The 14547-nt window shown below is 46.2% G+C and overlaps 1 protein-coding gene and 1 non-coding gene across 3 annotated transcripts in view; one reads left to right on the top strand and one right to left on the bottom strand.

The window, feature by feature from the left end:
• The window catches only part of Nup214 (nucleoporin 214), a 91115-nt gene that overhangs the window by 71337 nt on the left and 5231 nt on the right, over window positions 1-14547 (top strand). Inside the window, exons 31-32 of one of the 2 annotated variants that reach the window (XM_028757192.1) lie at window positions 6234-6387; window positions 10549-10701. In XM_028757192.1, the coding sequence (XP_028613025.1) occupies window positions 6234-6387; window positions 10549-10701 (307 nt within the window). Of the gene's footprint in view, window positions 1-6230; window positions 6388-10548; window positions 10702-14547 lie in introns of both variants that reach the window. The other variant, XM_028757191.1, reaches the window with a different exon arrangement.
• On the bottom strand, window positions 5318-5426 carry LOC114612233. Its single transcript, XR_003709966.1, has one exon. It is a non-coding gene; the product is annotated as a U6 spliceosomal RNA (small nuclear RNA).

The raw sequence follows: 14547 nt of genomic DNA, 5'->3' as shown, positions 1-14547 counted from the left end.
AAAAAAAAAAAAAAGAGAGAGAGAGAGAAACAGAAGAAAATAGGTCACAGACAGTGCTTTTGTACAGTACCATCACTGCTAGAAGCTACAGTTCCAGAACTCATAAGGCCAGGCCAGGAGGATCACCAGACAAGTTCAACGTCAGTTTGGACTACATAGTAGCAATATCTTATCTCAAAAATAATTTCAAAACTGAAATGGGGCTTGCAAGGTAGCTTAGTGGTTAAAGGACTTTGTGACCTAAGTGTGAGCTCCAGGAATCAAGAAACGGAAGCAGGGAACTCCTGCAAATTGTTTATACACTATACACACAAGAAGTGGGAAGAGCCGGATTAATCATTTTTATGTTTTATTTTACCATAATATAAAAAAAGGAAATAGACTAGACATGATAGCACATTACCTATAATCCCAAAATTCAGGAAGTAGAGACAGGAGGATCACTACAAGTTTAAAACCAGGTTGTGTTACATAATTGAATTTGAACCAGCTTGTACATAGTGAGATCTGTCTCAAACTAAAAATGAGTAAATCAATAACACCCATCACAGAAAGAAAATAATTAAAGGAGAGTCCCAGCAGGTAAAGGCATTTGTTGTCAAAGCTAATGACCTCAAGATCGATCTTTGGCACCCACACGGTAGAACCAGAGAAGTGATTTCACAAGTTTGTCCTCTCATCTGCATAAGCTTGCCATGACTCAGACACACATGTAAAAGTAAGCGAATGTAATTAAGGACAGATAACCAGTAGACATAAAGATGGTCATCGTGATTAGTAATACAATTTAAAATCACAGGCATACATACTGATAATACTGCAAAGTCAGAAGGCCAGAGGAATACACTGGGTAGCCGATGTGCTCGTTAGACATGAGTATCCAAGTGTGGTTCCCAGCATCTGAGAGGCAAAGACAGACAAGAAGATCTCCAGGGCTTCCCTGCCAGGCAGCCAGCCTGCCCAGTGAGTGAGTGTCAGGTTCAGTGAGACCCTGTCTCAAAAAAGTAGAATAAAGCAGAGAAGCTATTGAGGAAAACACTCAACACACAGATAAATGTCCAGTATGTTTCAGGACATACACATGCTCCTAATGGGAGCATAAATGGGTCACCAAGCTTGGACAATAGTTTGATATAATCTGATGAAGGAACTGCCTAGAGTTATTCTTTAGACAAATGTTTGCACATATGGGCCAAGTTACAAGGGAAATGTCATAGTCGGGGCCAGCAAGATGGTTCCAAGGATAAAAGTACTCACTGCCAACCTGATGGCCCAAGTTTGATCCCTGGAACCTACATAGTAGGAGAGAACATATTCCCAAGACTTGTTCTCTGACCTCATGTGTAGGACACAAACACACACATATATAAATGAAATACCCTTTAAAATGTTTATGTTCAAAGGGAAGAAAATAAAAATTAAAAATAATGTTCAACCAAGTTTTATGGTGCAGGCCTGTAATGCCATCTACTTGAGAGGCTTGAGGCAGGAGGATCACAGTTTAGATGAGGACCTGTGTGGCCTAAAAAGTAAGTTTCAAGGCTTGATTGAGTAAGTTAGTGGGTTAGCAGTAGAATACTGGTCATATTTTTATAGTAGTCTAAAACTAAAACATCCCAAATATTTATCAACATTCAAGTAGATGCAAGCTCAGTGGTCCCAGCTATGGAAGCAAGCAGTGACAACCAGTGTGGGTGCCTGACACAGAGACACAAAACTCCGTGTTGTCTTCTCCTCCCTAGGGAGTATGTTTGCCCACTTTTCCCATCACGCCGCATTCCCTGGGCGTGACTAGTTTCTAGGTGGTGAGGAGTAGTCCTGACTGGCTAACATGTGAAAGAGTGTAGATATTCACTCACATCATGAATTGCCAAGATGGGAACAAAAAGTGATGTGAACAAAACTTCTTCCAAAGGTTTCATAGCAATCACCTCATACCAGTCAATAAAATTAGCCATTCTAGTCATCCATGGTATTCTTGGGTTCTATATACCATAACTCAGAATGGCAGTGTGCTAACTTGCCGTTGTGTCAGTAGCTTCGGTGGCTGCTGGAGGAATGGGAGGCTGGGTGTCCAGAAGGCTCACTGCTTTGTCACACCTACCTCTGGCCTCTCTACTATCTTGTCTTCGCACATTGTGGAGGCTATAGGTCAGTGGTTCTCAACCTTCCCAGTGCTACAACCTTTTAATACAATTCCTCATGTTGCACTGACTCCAACCATAGAATTCTTCTGATGCTACTTCATAACTAATTTTCCTACTGTTACCAATCATAAACATCTGATGGCATCCCCAAAGGGGTCGAAACCCACAGATTAAGAACTGCTGCTATAGAGCCTCCCAAGATCTCCCCCAAACACAGAGGCTTTGTTGTTTCCTTACACAGCCTCAAGTCCAAGAGGACAGTTAGGTGCCTATTGTTGCTTTAGAAGAGCACGTGGGCAGAAAGTGTTGCTGGGCTAAAGGAGGCAAGGTGGCAGACAACCTGTTGAACTGATTCCAGAAGGTGGGGGCTGCAAGGGAGCACTGAGTCAGAAGCTTGGATAGTGGAGGGGACCTTGCCAAAGATTGAGGACAGTAGCTGCTGCCAGCAGTATGAATGGCCAGTGAACATGAGGAAAGACAAAAACTACATTAAACATTGGGGAATAAAATTCCAGCAGGCTGGGCGGTGTGGGCGGTGGTGGCACACGCCTTTAATCCCAGCACTTGGGAGGCAGAGACGGGTGGATCTCTGAGTTCGAGGCCTGGTCTGTAGTGGCTTAGTTGCAGGATAGCCAGGACCACATAAAGAAAGCTGTCTCAAAAAATAAAAATTTAAAAAAATAAATAAAACCAGCAGATAATACCTTGCTACTTTAAAGCATACACATTGTTGAGGACATGGAGAGATTCATATGTTGCTGGTGGTTCTGTTTAGTTATACAGTCACTGTGGAATGTAGTTTGAGGCCTCCTCAAAGGCTGATAGTACTTCACATGACCCAGCAGTTTTGACTCCAAGGTTATAACCAAAGGAACTGAAAAAAGGAACTGCAGCAGATATTTATGCCAGTGTGTTCTGTAGATGAAGTGTGTCAGTGAACAAATGAGTAGACAAACTGGACTGTACATAAGGAGAACATTATTCAACCATAAAATGAAATGAAGTTCTGATTTGTGCTATACATGAATAACATGGGCAAAGCAGAATAAGCCAGCTGCAACAGGATAGTACTGGATGGCTCTACTTGTATTAAATACCTCAGTGTGTACATTCATCAAAGCAGGTTGAAACAGACATAGGCTAAAGCAGTGATTCTTAACCTTGCTAATGTTGTGACCCTTTATTGCAGTTCCTCAGGTTGTGCTAAGCCTCAACTATAAAATTATTTTGCTAGCCGGGCGGTGGTGGCGCATGCCTTCAATCCCAGCACTTGGGAGGCAGAGGCAGGCGGATTTCTGAGTTCGAGGCCAGCCTGGTCTACAGAGTGAGTTCCAGGACAGCCAGGACTACACAGAGAAACCCTGTCTCAAAAAACCAAAGGAAAATAAAATAAAATTATTTTGCTGCTACTTCATAACTAACTTTTCTACTATTGTGAATCATAACTTAAAATATATATCTATGTTCTTCATTGGTCTTGGGCGACCCCTGTGAAAGGGTCGTTTGATTCCCCAGGTTGAGAACCACTGGACTACAGGGAGAAAGAACGAGAAGCTATAGTTTAACAGTTAACAATATTTCAGCTAGGGCTATTGAGTTCTGGTGCTCGTTGTGGAACACTGGGTGTAATCAATGCTTTGGGGGCTACAGATGATCCAAATGCCAACATTGCTATTTATCTTGCCATCAGTTTTAAAAATTGATAGTGACATGCTAAAACTCCTTTGGGGCTTAAAATTGAAGTCATTGTATTTCTTGTGCCAAATTATATAATAGTTTGGGTTAGAAGATGAACATGTACAGATACCCCCTAAAACCCCACCCGCCCCTCAACACCCCTTTTCTAAGAAAAGCAAGGCCTAAAACACCAAAGGAGTCTGCATGGTTACCTAGCTCTGCCTTGACCAATGACCTTGCTCCAGCTCGACTAGGAGGCAGACAGGCCGAGACAGACTGAAGGCTGAGGGAGATGGTCCAGCACCAGCCAGAGTGAACATAGCACCATGAAATAGATGTCCTCCCTGGTCCTCAGACAGGAAAGATCCCTCTCTGCAACACAAGGATACCTCCATCACTGCTGTCCTTTCAGTGCAAGGTCTAATATACAAGGGAGAGTGCCCAGGTGAGCTACACCCCAGCAGTGGGAGGTAAGGCAGCCTGGGCCACATAGGAACACCCTACAGCCATTTATAATACAGCCAACCAACTAATGAGGATCCAGATATCAGAGTGAAGACAAAGACTTTAAAATAACCTCATGATGCAGAGTTCGTTGGACAATACTGTCAACCATGGAATGGAGTCTCAGCAGAGAAACATGTTTAAGAAGCAGTCTTGATCTGCATGGAGTTTGAGTCTCCTGTCTGAGGCAGAAGTGAGAGCTACAGAAACTTAGCTTTGGACTTTGATTCATATTCACTCCAGTCATTAGAAAATGACCACTGAGACAAAAAGTGAGTGAGTTACTCACTTCTGTTTATTCTGTGGATGGCCACTCAAGCTGTGTTGCGAGCATTAGGTTTTCTAAAGCAGCATGGTTTTTTGGTTTTTTTGGTTTTTTGGTTTTTTTTTTTTTGGTTTTTCGAGACAGGGTTTCTCTGTGTAGTCCTGGCTGTCCTGGAACTCACTCTGTAGACCAGGCTGGCCTCGAACTCAGAAATCCTCCTGCCTCTGCCTCCCAAGTGCTGGGATTGAAGGCGTGCGCCACCACCCCACCGCCCGGCTAGAGAAGCGTGTTTGTATTTGATGGTTTTCTATGTCCTAGCCTGATGCGTGGAGGTCAGGGACACTGGATTTATGCTTCAGTTGTCATGGTTCCTGCCCTTGCAAAGGCAATCAGTGCTTATCCATGATCACAGTTTTTAAAGAAGTTTAAGGATGGGAACTATCCAGTAGAATTAAGTGTACTGCCCTAAGATCACACTTGGTCTTCTATGCAGAGCAGCAGAGACACTGTGGGGCTGCAGGGAGAACGTTCAGAGATGCTGGCTCCAGAGACAGATCGCTTCGCTTGTAATCAGAAATTAAAGATTCAGCCCAGTGCTGTACAAACACAGGTTGTGTAGAAGCTGAGCTGCAGATATTCCAAACAGTGTAGCTACAGCAGTGGTGCTGGCAGCCATCTCTGAGCAGGAACTGTTTCAGGCGCAGGTCTTTCTTTCTGTGTTTTGTTAAGTAGAGAACACTTCACAAATTTGCATGTTGTCCTTGCACAAGGGGCCATGCTAAACTTCTCTGTATCATTCTAATTTTAGTACATAGTATGCCTAGGCAAGCACTCGGGTGCAGTTCGTTTCCCACCATTTTGAAGTGGGAGGTTTCTGTCTCCCAGGAAGGATGGACAACACTACTGTGCCCCTCAGCTGGCAGCCCCACTGTTCCTCTGTACTGCTGCCCTTTCCTGAAGCCTGCCTTGCTCTGCATCAGCAGCCAGTGTCAGCTTAACTAGTGAGAGCAGCCCCCAAACCACAAGCAGGTCTCTGAAAGCACCGGTGTCTAAACAGAAAGCGACCACCTGGTGCTTGGTGCAGCTCTGAGTCAGCATGTGCCCCGAGTTAGAAGCATCCTCTGAGTGCTTGGATGGAATTCAACAGTGGTCATTTCAGCAATGAGGCTAATTTAGGCTGCTCTCTGCAGCCCTGGGCAAGTCATTGTGAATTATAGGTGCACAAGTGGAGAGAAATGCCTGTAAATCACTAATCATTGCTGATGACTTCACCCAATACTAGTGAAGACACTGTAGCTTCTCCCTGTTTTCAAACTTGGATTTGGTGGATCTGTAATGCTTGGTTTTCCTGCCCCTGGTGTTGAGTCAGACAGTGCAAGTTGCATGGCAGATAACCGTTGAGCATCCACCTACTCTAAATTCAGTAACCGAAGAACCTCAGCTTTGTAGGAAGTCTTCCAGACTCACCCTCTCCTGAAGCTGTTGGAGTGGCTCTTCCAGAGCCGATGAGAGTCCTCTTGCTTTTCCCGCCTGCCCTGGCTGTGGGCCTGTCCAGCCAGGCTGTGCCTGCAGTTGTACAATAATCTCTCATCCTTTCTTGCTTCCTATTCCCCTGCCCAACCCCTTTTGTTTTTCAGCAGTCATCTACTTCCAGTGGTAGCGTGTTTGGGTCTGGAAATGCTACAAGAGGGGGTGGTTTCTTCAGTGGCCTTGGAGGAAAACCCAGCCAGGATGCTGCCAACAAAAACCCATTCAGCTCAGCCAGTGGGGGCTTTGGATCTACAGCTACCCAAAGTAAGTTGAGAAGAGTTTTTCCAGCTCCTTGATCCTCTGATGTCACTGTCATTCTCTGTATTGTCAAAGCTTCAGAAACAAATACAGAAAGGGGTGAAGCTAGAGAAGTTCTGTTCCCACACTGCTCTGCTTTGGGGTATATTTTTGTTTTAATAAGATGTCCTCTATCCATGAAAGGACAGCAGAGATTTGGGGACAGAGGAGTATGACAGGCTGCTTCTGTCTTCTCTCCCAAGGCCAAGCTCACTCTGTTTCCTACCCTGAGGAGGTTGCCTGAAGGCAGTGTGGCAGACAGCAGCCATGAGCCCCCACACGAGCACAGGGCTTCCGCTTAGCTGGCTCCTCTACACTGAAGGACACTAGTGTGGGCTCGGGCCTGCGTGGTTCTCATCACTTTCCTCTGCTGCTGTTTGCCCTGAAGCTGGACTCCCTAGCACTTTGTTCTCCAGCTGATTTCTCATGTCCTGCGTTGATCTGTCTGTCACGGTTGGAAGTGGAAGATGCTGTATAGTGCTGCTGTGGATGGGAGTTGTATTCTTGCCATCCTCGCCTTACCTGCTTCCACTTAAGCGCCATATTGAGCTGTCCGTGATACTAATGAATGTAGCGCTTGCATCTCTCGGCTGTTTTTATCATATTAAGGCCTGTGTGTGGCATGAAGAGCAGTGTTTTCTGTCCCAGCTTTGCTCTTCTGGCTGTCTAGATCAAGAACTGGTTGTCCTGCTGTCTCTGCTCTGGTAGTATGTGTCAGGATTGCTCGTCCGGGCACTTCCCTCCTAGGTCACAAGGCTCTGCCAGGAGGGATTTAGAACCTACAGTGAAGAGATCTCAGAAATCATATTTGCAAAAACTGTTCTGCAGGCAAATAGAATCCTGATAAGCAAAACAAAAATAGGTTCATGCCAAGGCTGAAAGTCCTGGTGTAAGGGAAATGTTTGACCACCTGTGCCCTGGGGCTGAGAGGCTATGTGCAGCGAGTGAATGCTGTAGAAGCACTGTCCTTTCAGATGAAAGTGAGAAAACAACAGACATGGCACTCACATGTAACATGCTAAACACAGCAATCAGCATCACTTGTCATGCTGGTTAGAAATTGGGGTGGATCCCAAATGTAGGTCGTCATGTATGAGGCCGTGTTATTTACCAGCCAGTTTTTTTAATGGCTTAGATGTGTCATATCCCTGTAAGCATCCACACTAATTCATCTCTGACACCATGGCTTTTGCTTGTCAGCTGCCTTTCTCCCAGAGGTCAGTCTGAGCTAGTGTGCACTAGCGCATGGGAGTCAACTTTGCACATCCCTCCCTGTGCCAACATTAAGTATCTGAAGTCAGCTGAAACACTGTTGACCCAATGGGAGTGAGCATACCACGACTCTCCTCTCCGTCGATGGTTGTTAAACAGCCTGGATGCCAGACACCTAGTGGTCTTAATGGGTTTTTTTATGATTTCATAATGGAAGGATCAGGATCTGGTTAAACCCTATGACCAAGTTAAGTGCAGGCCAAGTGAGAGGCAGGAGCTGGAACAGCTGAGCTGCACCTTCTGCAGTCTCCAGTGACTGCGACTCTGGCCTCCCATGCTCGTGAGCACTGCTGTTCTCCTGGCTAAATTCCATGTGTTTCCTAACCACCTCTCACATAGGCCTTCCCCGTCTCCACCTCCAGTCATCTTTGCCATGGTCGGAAAATCCATCTCAAATCAAAAATTTTTTTTTTTAAGATTTATTTTTGTTTATATGAGTACACTGCAGCTGTCTTCAGACACACACTAGAAGAGTGTATTGGATCCCATTACAGATGGTTGTGAGCCACCATGTGGGTGCTGGGAATTGAACTCGGAACCTCTGGAAGAACAGTCAGTGCTCTTAACCACTGAGCCATCTCTCCAGCCCTCACATATTCTTAAGCTGCTTTTCTTTTGCCACAGTTCCGATGCAGGACTCCTTGCGGCTTCCTACCAACAGTAGGGTAGAGTTTAAGCTCACTTCATTCTAGAGTCCAGGCTGCAAGAAAGCTGGCCATGACCAAGACAGTCTGAGAAGACTGTAGCAGGAGAATGATGGGTTTCCTTTTGAGAAGTCTTGTCATCTCCCAGCCAAAGTCAAGCTGTTAGACTCTAAAGTCATTTGAGACTCAGCACCGTGTGTACATTGTCACCCATAAGGACCTGTTGTCAAGTGTCATTCTGACACTGAGTTATCATTGTCCTATACATGCTGTTTCTCTTCAAGGATGTGTTGGGATGGGAAGGTCATCCTCCCATGACTCCCTCCATGGCTGTTCCTGAGGAAGCTCCTCTGGAGAGGAGCCTGGCTTGGGCTCTAGGGAGCCCCTCTGAGTGCATCAGGCCTGCAGAAAGCTGGAACCTGAACTCTCTAACACTCTTTATGTCAGATGTGGAGTGAGTCACATCTTGATGCTGGATGTTGGTGGTGGTTTTGCCAAGTACAAAACTACAGGGGCCCTATATAATGAAAGTCCAGAGCAGGTGCTAGTTTTACTCATCTCTGCTACCCCAAAGTATTAGTCTTTGGTTGGCTCCACAAAGAGTAGTTGGTGACTGGCTGATTCCTACATACGTGAAAAATCTTCTACTATGAAGCACACTCCGTCCACCAAGATATTTACTTAGCATGGTTTTTTTGTTGTTTTTTGTTTGGTTTTTTTTTTTGAGACAGGGTTTCTCTGTGTAGTCCTAGCTGTCCTGGAACTCACTCTGTAGACCAGGCTGGCCAAGAACTCAGAAATCCGCCTGCCTCTGCCTCCCAAGTGCTGGGATTAAAGGTGTGTGTCACCACCGCCTGGCTGTACTTAGCATGTTTTTAAAAGCTGGGCCAGCAGCCAGTTGTGTTGGCTCCTGCCTTTAATCCTCAAGACAAGTGGATCTGAGTTCAAGGCTAATCAGGGCCACACAGTGAGACTCTGGTCATAAAAGTAAAATAAAGTAAATCTAGGCCAGTGAGATGGTTCTGGGAGTGAAGGCACATGCCACCAAGGCCAGCATCCTGACTTTGTTACCTAGAACCACGGGTGGGAAGAATGAACTGACCACAAGGTGTATGCTGTAGCACAGTCAGTCAGTCAGGCTACAGACTACTAGCATGGCCATTAGAGACCCAAGAAACATTGTTGGCCATAAAAATGGGGAGACGCAGATGATCCTCTCTGCCTCCTTCCAGAGCAGCTGGGTTGAATGGTGGGACTGCCTGCTGCTGTTCTTCCTCTCCTGAGCACCTGCTGTCTGTTGTTCACTGTGAGGGCCGCAGGATGTCAGGGAACTGTGACCTAGGGTAGCTGAGTCCTTACTTGTGGTCACAGAGCTATCCAGTAATTAGCCTAGGCCTGGCTGCAAACCTCAGTCTGTTCCACTGTAATGTGGGGCAAATGGATCTTTGTTTTTAGCTGATTATGTGAAAATGTGCATACCGATGGGGTATTGTGTGATGCTTGTGTATACACTATATATGTATATGTCTACACATGTGTTCACATCCAAGGAAAATGTTTTTCAAACATTGACCATTTCTTCATGGTGAAAACATTTAAAAAATACGTCTAGCTTTAAAAAAATAAATAATCTGCACACCATTACCCAGAGCAGCTTCTCCCTGCCTTGTCATGGGTATAAACAAATTTCAACAAAATATAGTCAACCAAACGCTGTAAGGATGTGGGGGTTATTCCTGGCCCCACTTTTCTCCCCCTTAGGTCAGAGAACGGTGGCAGGGCTCTGCACAACCCAGGCAGCAGCTGGCATGCTGGCAGCCCCGTGGTGGCCCAGACTCTGCTCTGACTCTGATTCTTGTAGATTGACATGAGAGAGATGCAATCTAGCCTTGTTGTATAGAAGTCTAAGCACAGAGACAAGCAACTGATCGCCCTTGGTGGGTGGACCAAGACCTCTGGGAGGGCTGCTGGGAGGGCTGCTGGGAGGCCTCTGTTACCCTTTAGTTCTCTCTGTAGAGCTACGCCAGGAAGGCCTGCTCATGAGTGCCAGTGATTTCAGACTCATCATCTGGAGCTCCCCTGGATGCTGGGCTGCACCATTGTTCCTGTCCAGAAACTCAGCTGATAACTTCTGTCTGTCATCTGAGAAGTAACTGAGGACACCTCCCTCCCTCCGATTCAAACTCCTCACGCCTGTTCTTGTTCCCTTTAGATACCTCTAATCTGTTTGGAAACAGCGGAGCTAAGACATTTGGAGGGTTTGGCAGCTCATCCTTCGGGGAACAGAAGCCTGCTGGCACATTCAGCTCTGGCGGTGGGAGTGTGGCATCCCAAGGTTTTGGATTTTCCACTCCAAATAAAACAGGTAACCCAGAAGATGACCCATGCTTATCTGTGCGTGTGTGAGTGACTCGTGAGCTTATGTAAGGTGCCCCTTGGGAGACAATGTCCTTGGGTGCTTATCTCAAGGGACTGGAATTACAGTAAGAAGTGATTTGTTCTCTAATGTATTTTTATATTTATTGAGAATCTACTGCATTTCTAATACATAAGACATGCTTTTAAAAAAGAGAAAAACCAGATGTGGTGGCACACTCCTTTAATCCCAGCTCTCCAGAGGCAAAGGCAGGCAGATCTCTGAGTTCAAGGACATCCTGATCTACATAATGAGACCTGTCTGCAAAAATAAAACAATGTCCTTTATAAAGAAGAAATACGTAATATAGCACAATTGTAGAAAAATCAATCCAATATGGTGCATGCTTATAACTCTAGCAATTGGAGCCAGATCAGATCTCTCTGAACTTGAGGCCAGCTTGATCTATAGTGTGAGACCCTGAAAAAGAAGGGAGGAAAAGTAAAGGAACCTGGCAGGAGAGAGGTCAAGTGTGTACCTGGAGGCCTCCTGGAGCACAGGGCTCTTAGAGCTCCACAGCACTCAGGGCTCAGACCCTCGTCCTTATATGGCCTTTCCCATCCCAAGTCACTGTTTTAGGCTGTTGTTGGAGTGTGGTTTTCTGAGATTGTATCTCCCTATACAAACAAAGCTGTTCTGAATTCATGATCCTCCAGCCTCAACCTCCTGGACACTGGGATCATGGGTCTAGGCCACCCTTTTAATCTTCTACTAGAAATACATATCTATTTTAACTTTTAAATAATTTTCTATACTTTTCACTGAAGGTCTTAAAAAGAACAGCATGCATGAATATGAAATGTGTTATATAATGTTGGTTTATTTTATGTGTGTGCTTGTTTGCCTTCATGTGTATCTGTGCACCATGTGGATGTCTGGTGTTCATAGAGGTCAGAACATGCTGTTGCTCCCTTGGAACAGGAATCACAGATGGTTGTAAGCTGCTACATGGATGTGGGAATCGAACCTAGGTCCTGAAAGTGCAGCCATTGTTCTTAACTGCCAAGCCATCCCTCCCGTTCCATGAGACACATTGTTAATTTCTGTCACCTGCCTGCCTGTGGTTTGTCGCTGCCTGCAGTGCTGGTCCTGCTGGTAGGAGACTGGGTTGAGGGTCTTGGGAGGGGGCAGGACAGTGCTGCAGAGAGGAAGCCTCTAGTAATCTGTCTCCCTCGGAGAGCGGGCAGGATTGTTTGCCCTTGGATGGATGGCCTGTTTTGAATAGTTCCCTGCCTGAGGAGGCAAGACTGATCTTGGAGTGGCTGACCCAGATTAGAAGGTGACCCTGAGGTGCAATAGCTTCTAGATATGTGCTGGGTCTGTTTCTAAGACCTCGGCTTCGCAGCTTGGTCCTAGGTTGCTAGTTCTTAGCATCCTTTCCCTAGAAGTTAATGAAAAGGACTAGAAATAGGCAGTGCGGCTTCATTTTGGAGATACATACAGAATAATTTAAAAATGAAAGGCCACAAAGCTTTTAGCTGTAAGTACAAGGACGTGTAACATTACGTTAATAGCCATTGAACCTTTTCTATCTTTTTAGGCACCCAATGTTTCCGTTACTACTTCCTCTGTTCTGGGGTGTGGCTCTGTGTTCCAGATTGCCCCAGTGGATTTGAGTTGAGAAGCTGGCGAGCTTTCTGTCTTAGAGAAAGTATACCTCCCACCTAGACAATTTTTTTTTTTTCCAAATTCTGGTTTTTCTATTTGGTGAGCACCCAGAGTGAGGACTGACAGGTAGAGCTACCTACTGTTCACACCCAGGTGTCTGAGCAGACAAAGGAGAATGTCCACCCTGCACTCAGCTTGCCCACATGCTCAGGGAGCCACTGTCCTGAAGGTGGACTGAAGGACTTGGACAGAGGGCTGGGGTGCACTCAGTGGGAGGATGTGGGCTCAGGAGCCTGTGAGTAATCAGTCAGACCTCCAGCTCAGAGGAGGCAGCATCAGCCTCTCTCACTGTAAGAGTGATTTCAGGATGAGCCGTTGGATGAGCCTTTGAAAACTTGTGTCTGTTCATCCTCCCTTCAAACTGCATCAGAACTAATACTGTTGGAGGCCACCATGGACAGGACAGGAGACGGACCTCGCCATGGCCTCACTGCCAGCCAGCCCAGGGTTTACAGGTGTTTCATGGTCAGTTATTAAGCCATGTAACAGAGAGGAAAGCAGGACACATGACAGGGCCATGCCAGGTTCCAATGCCAGCTCTACCCCCTCCCGTGCTGAAGTTACATGAAAAGGTATTCTGAGAGCTCGGTGACCCACTGGAGGAAGGGGCCCAGGCTAGCGAGGAGAGGAGAGGAGCTGCCATGATGCAGCTGCCACCACACCTGGAGGCTCAGAGACCTTAGTGTATGGCCAGCACAACTGCTTCTTGGTTGCTAGTTCAGACACTTGGTCTGCAGCTGGACTCCTACTCTCATTTGGAGGGAGTTGCCTGGTCCTAGAACTAAGACCAAAGCAACTATTCTATTTCATTTAGCTATGCGCCAAGTTTGTTTTGCTTCTGCGTGTGTGCCTGTCTGCATGTCTGTCTCTGTCTGTCTGCTGGCTCTCCTGCTGGCTCCTTTCCAAGTTAATTTCTGGGTCATTAAAACCTCTCACTTTTTGCTCACATTCCAGCAAGAAGTCTATACAATATTGAATACAAGGTGCGAGATGAAACCTTGTCTGTCTAGGAAGAAAGTGCAACTAGATCTGTGGTCAGTTTAAATAATTAAAGGACAATGGGTTTTTAGCACTTTTTTTTCCATTCTGTTTATGTTTGTAAGCCAGCAGTTTCTGTAGCACAGCCTGGAATTTCACTCAAGGTTTTAAAATACAGAACGGTACTGTAAACATGAGCCACAGCAAAACCTGTCTCCTCAGTTGTGCAGCCCCTGGAAGATAGACATATAATTCAATCTCAAGTAGCAGCCACGGCTCGCCTGACCGTGCTCGGCTGACTGTGCTCGTGCCCTACATTTGATCTTCTGATCGCGGTGCCAGAGCAGGGGTGTGAGGACAGTAAAGTGGATCCACCTCTTGAGCAGGAGATTTGCTGTCAGTAGTGATGAGCCTGCCTCCTAGGCTGAACATGTCCTCTCCATCTGGCTCAGCCTGCCCTCATTACCTTTTTCTTCTGAACCTCAGAACTAGAGCAGATCTTGGAGGTCTGGGGATACCTCAGGAACAGGGGACTGACTTCACAGATGGTCTCCCACCAGTCAGAGGCTGCCTAGTACTGGACCTGACCCCGTTCTGTTGTCTCCATCTTGCTGTAATGGCCTGGAGTCCTGACCTGGGCACTTAGGCCGTCCTCACAGCTGTCTTAACACCTGGTTAAATTCATACTGTAGCCTTCATCCAAACGGAGAGGCAGCATGCTTTATAGTAATGCTGCAGAAACAAAGCACTTGAAAAAATTCCTCTAAGCCGAAAGTTAGGGACATTGGTGATAGGCCCGCAGCCACCCGCCTGTAAATAAATAAAAGGTGTGTGGCTTGGTGCCAGCGTGCATCACCCTGCTTCTGTTGTAACCCAGTTCATGAGTTCTGCCAGGGAAGGGGCTTTGAACCTCCAATTTTATTAGCTGGGTTTCCCTAAAACTAGGAGCCTGGTGTATGTGGTAGTGAACAGTAAAGCCTGCAACTCTGTCAATGCTATGGTAAGACACTAGGAGACACTAGCTTTGAGGATGGTGTTTCTGTGAGGAGTCTCAGATAGCATGGGGCTAGAAAGCAACCTGGGATGGACCTGCAGAGTTAGGGGTGATTTGTTCTCAACAGGACTTGAGATAAGTTCCATCTGCCTCAG

This window comes from Grammomys surdaster, unplaced genomic scaffold (assembly GCF_004785775.1).
Source record: "Grammomys surdaster isolate TR1022 unplaced genomic scaffold, NIH_TR_1.0 126133, whole genome shotgun sequence".
Taxonomy (NCBI): Eukaryota; Metazoa; Chordata; class Mammalia; order Rodentia; family Muridae; genus Grammomys; species Grammomys surdaster.
This window is presented reverse-complemented; position numbering and strand designations above follow the sequence as displayed.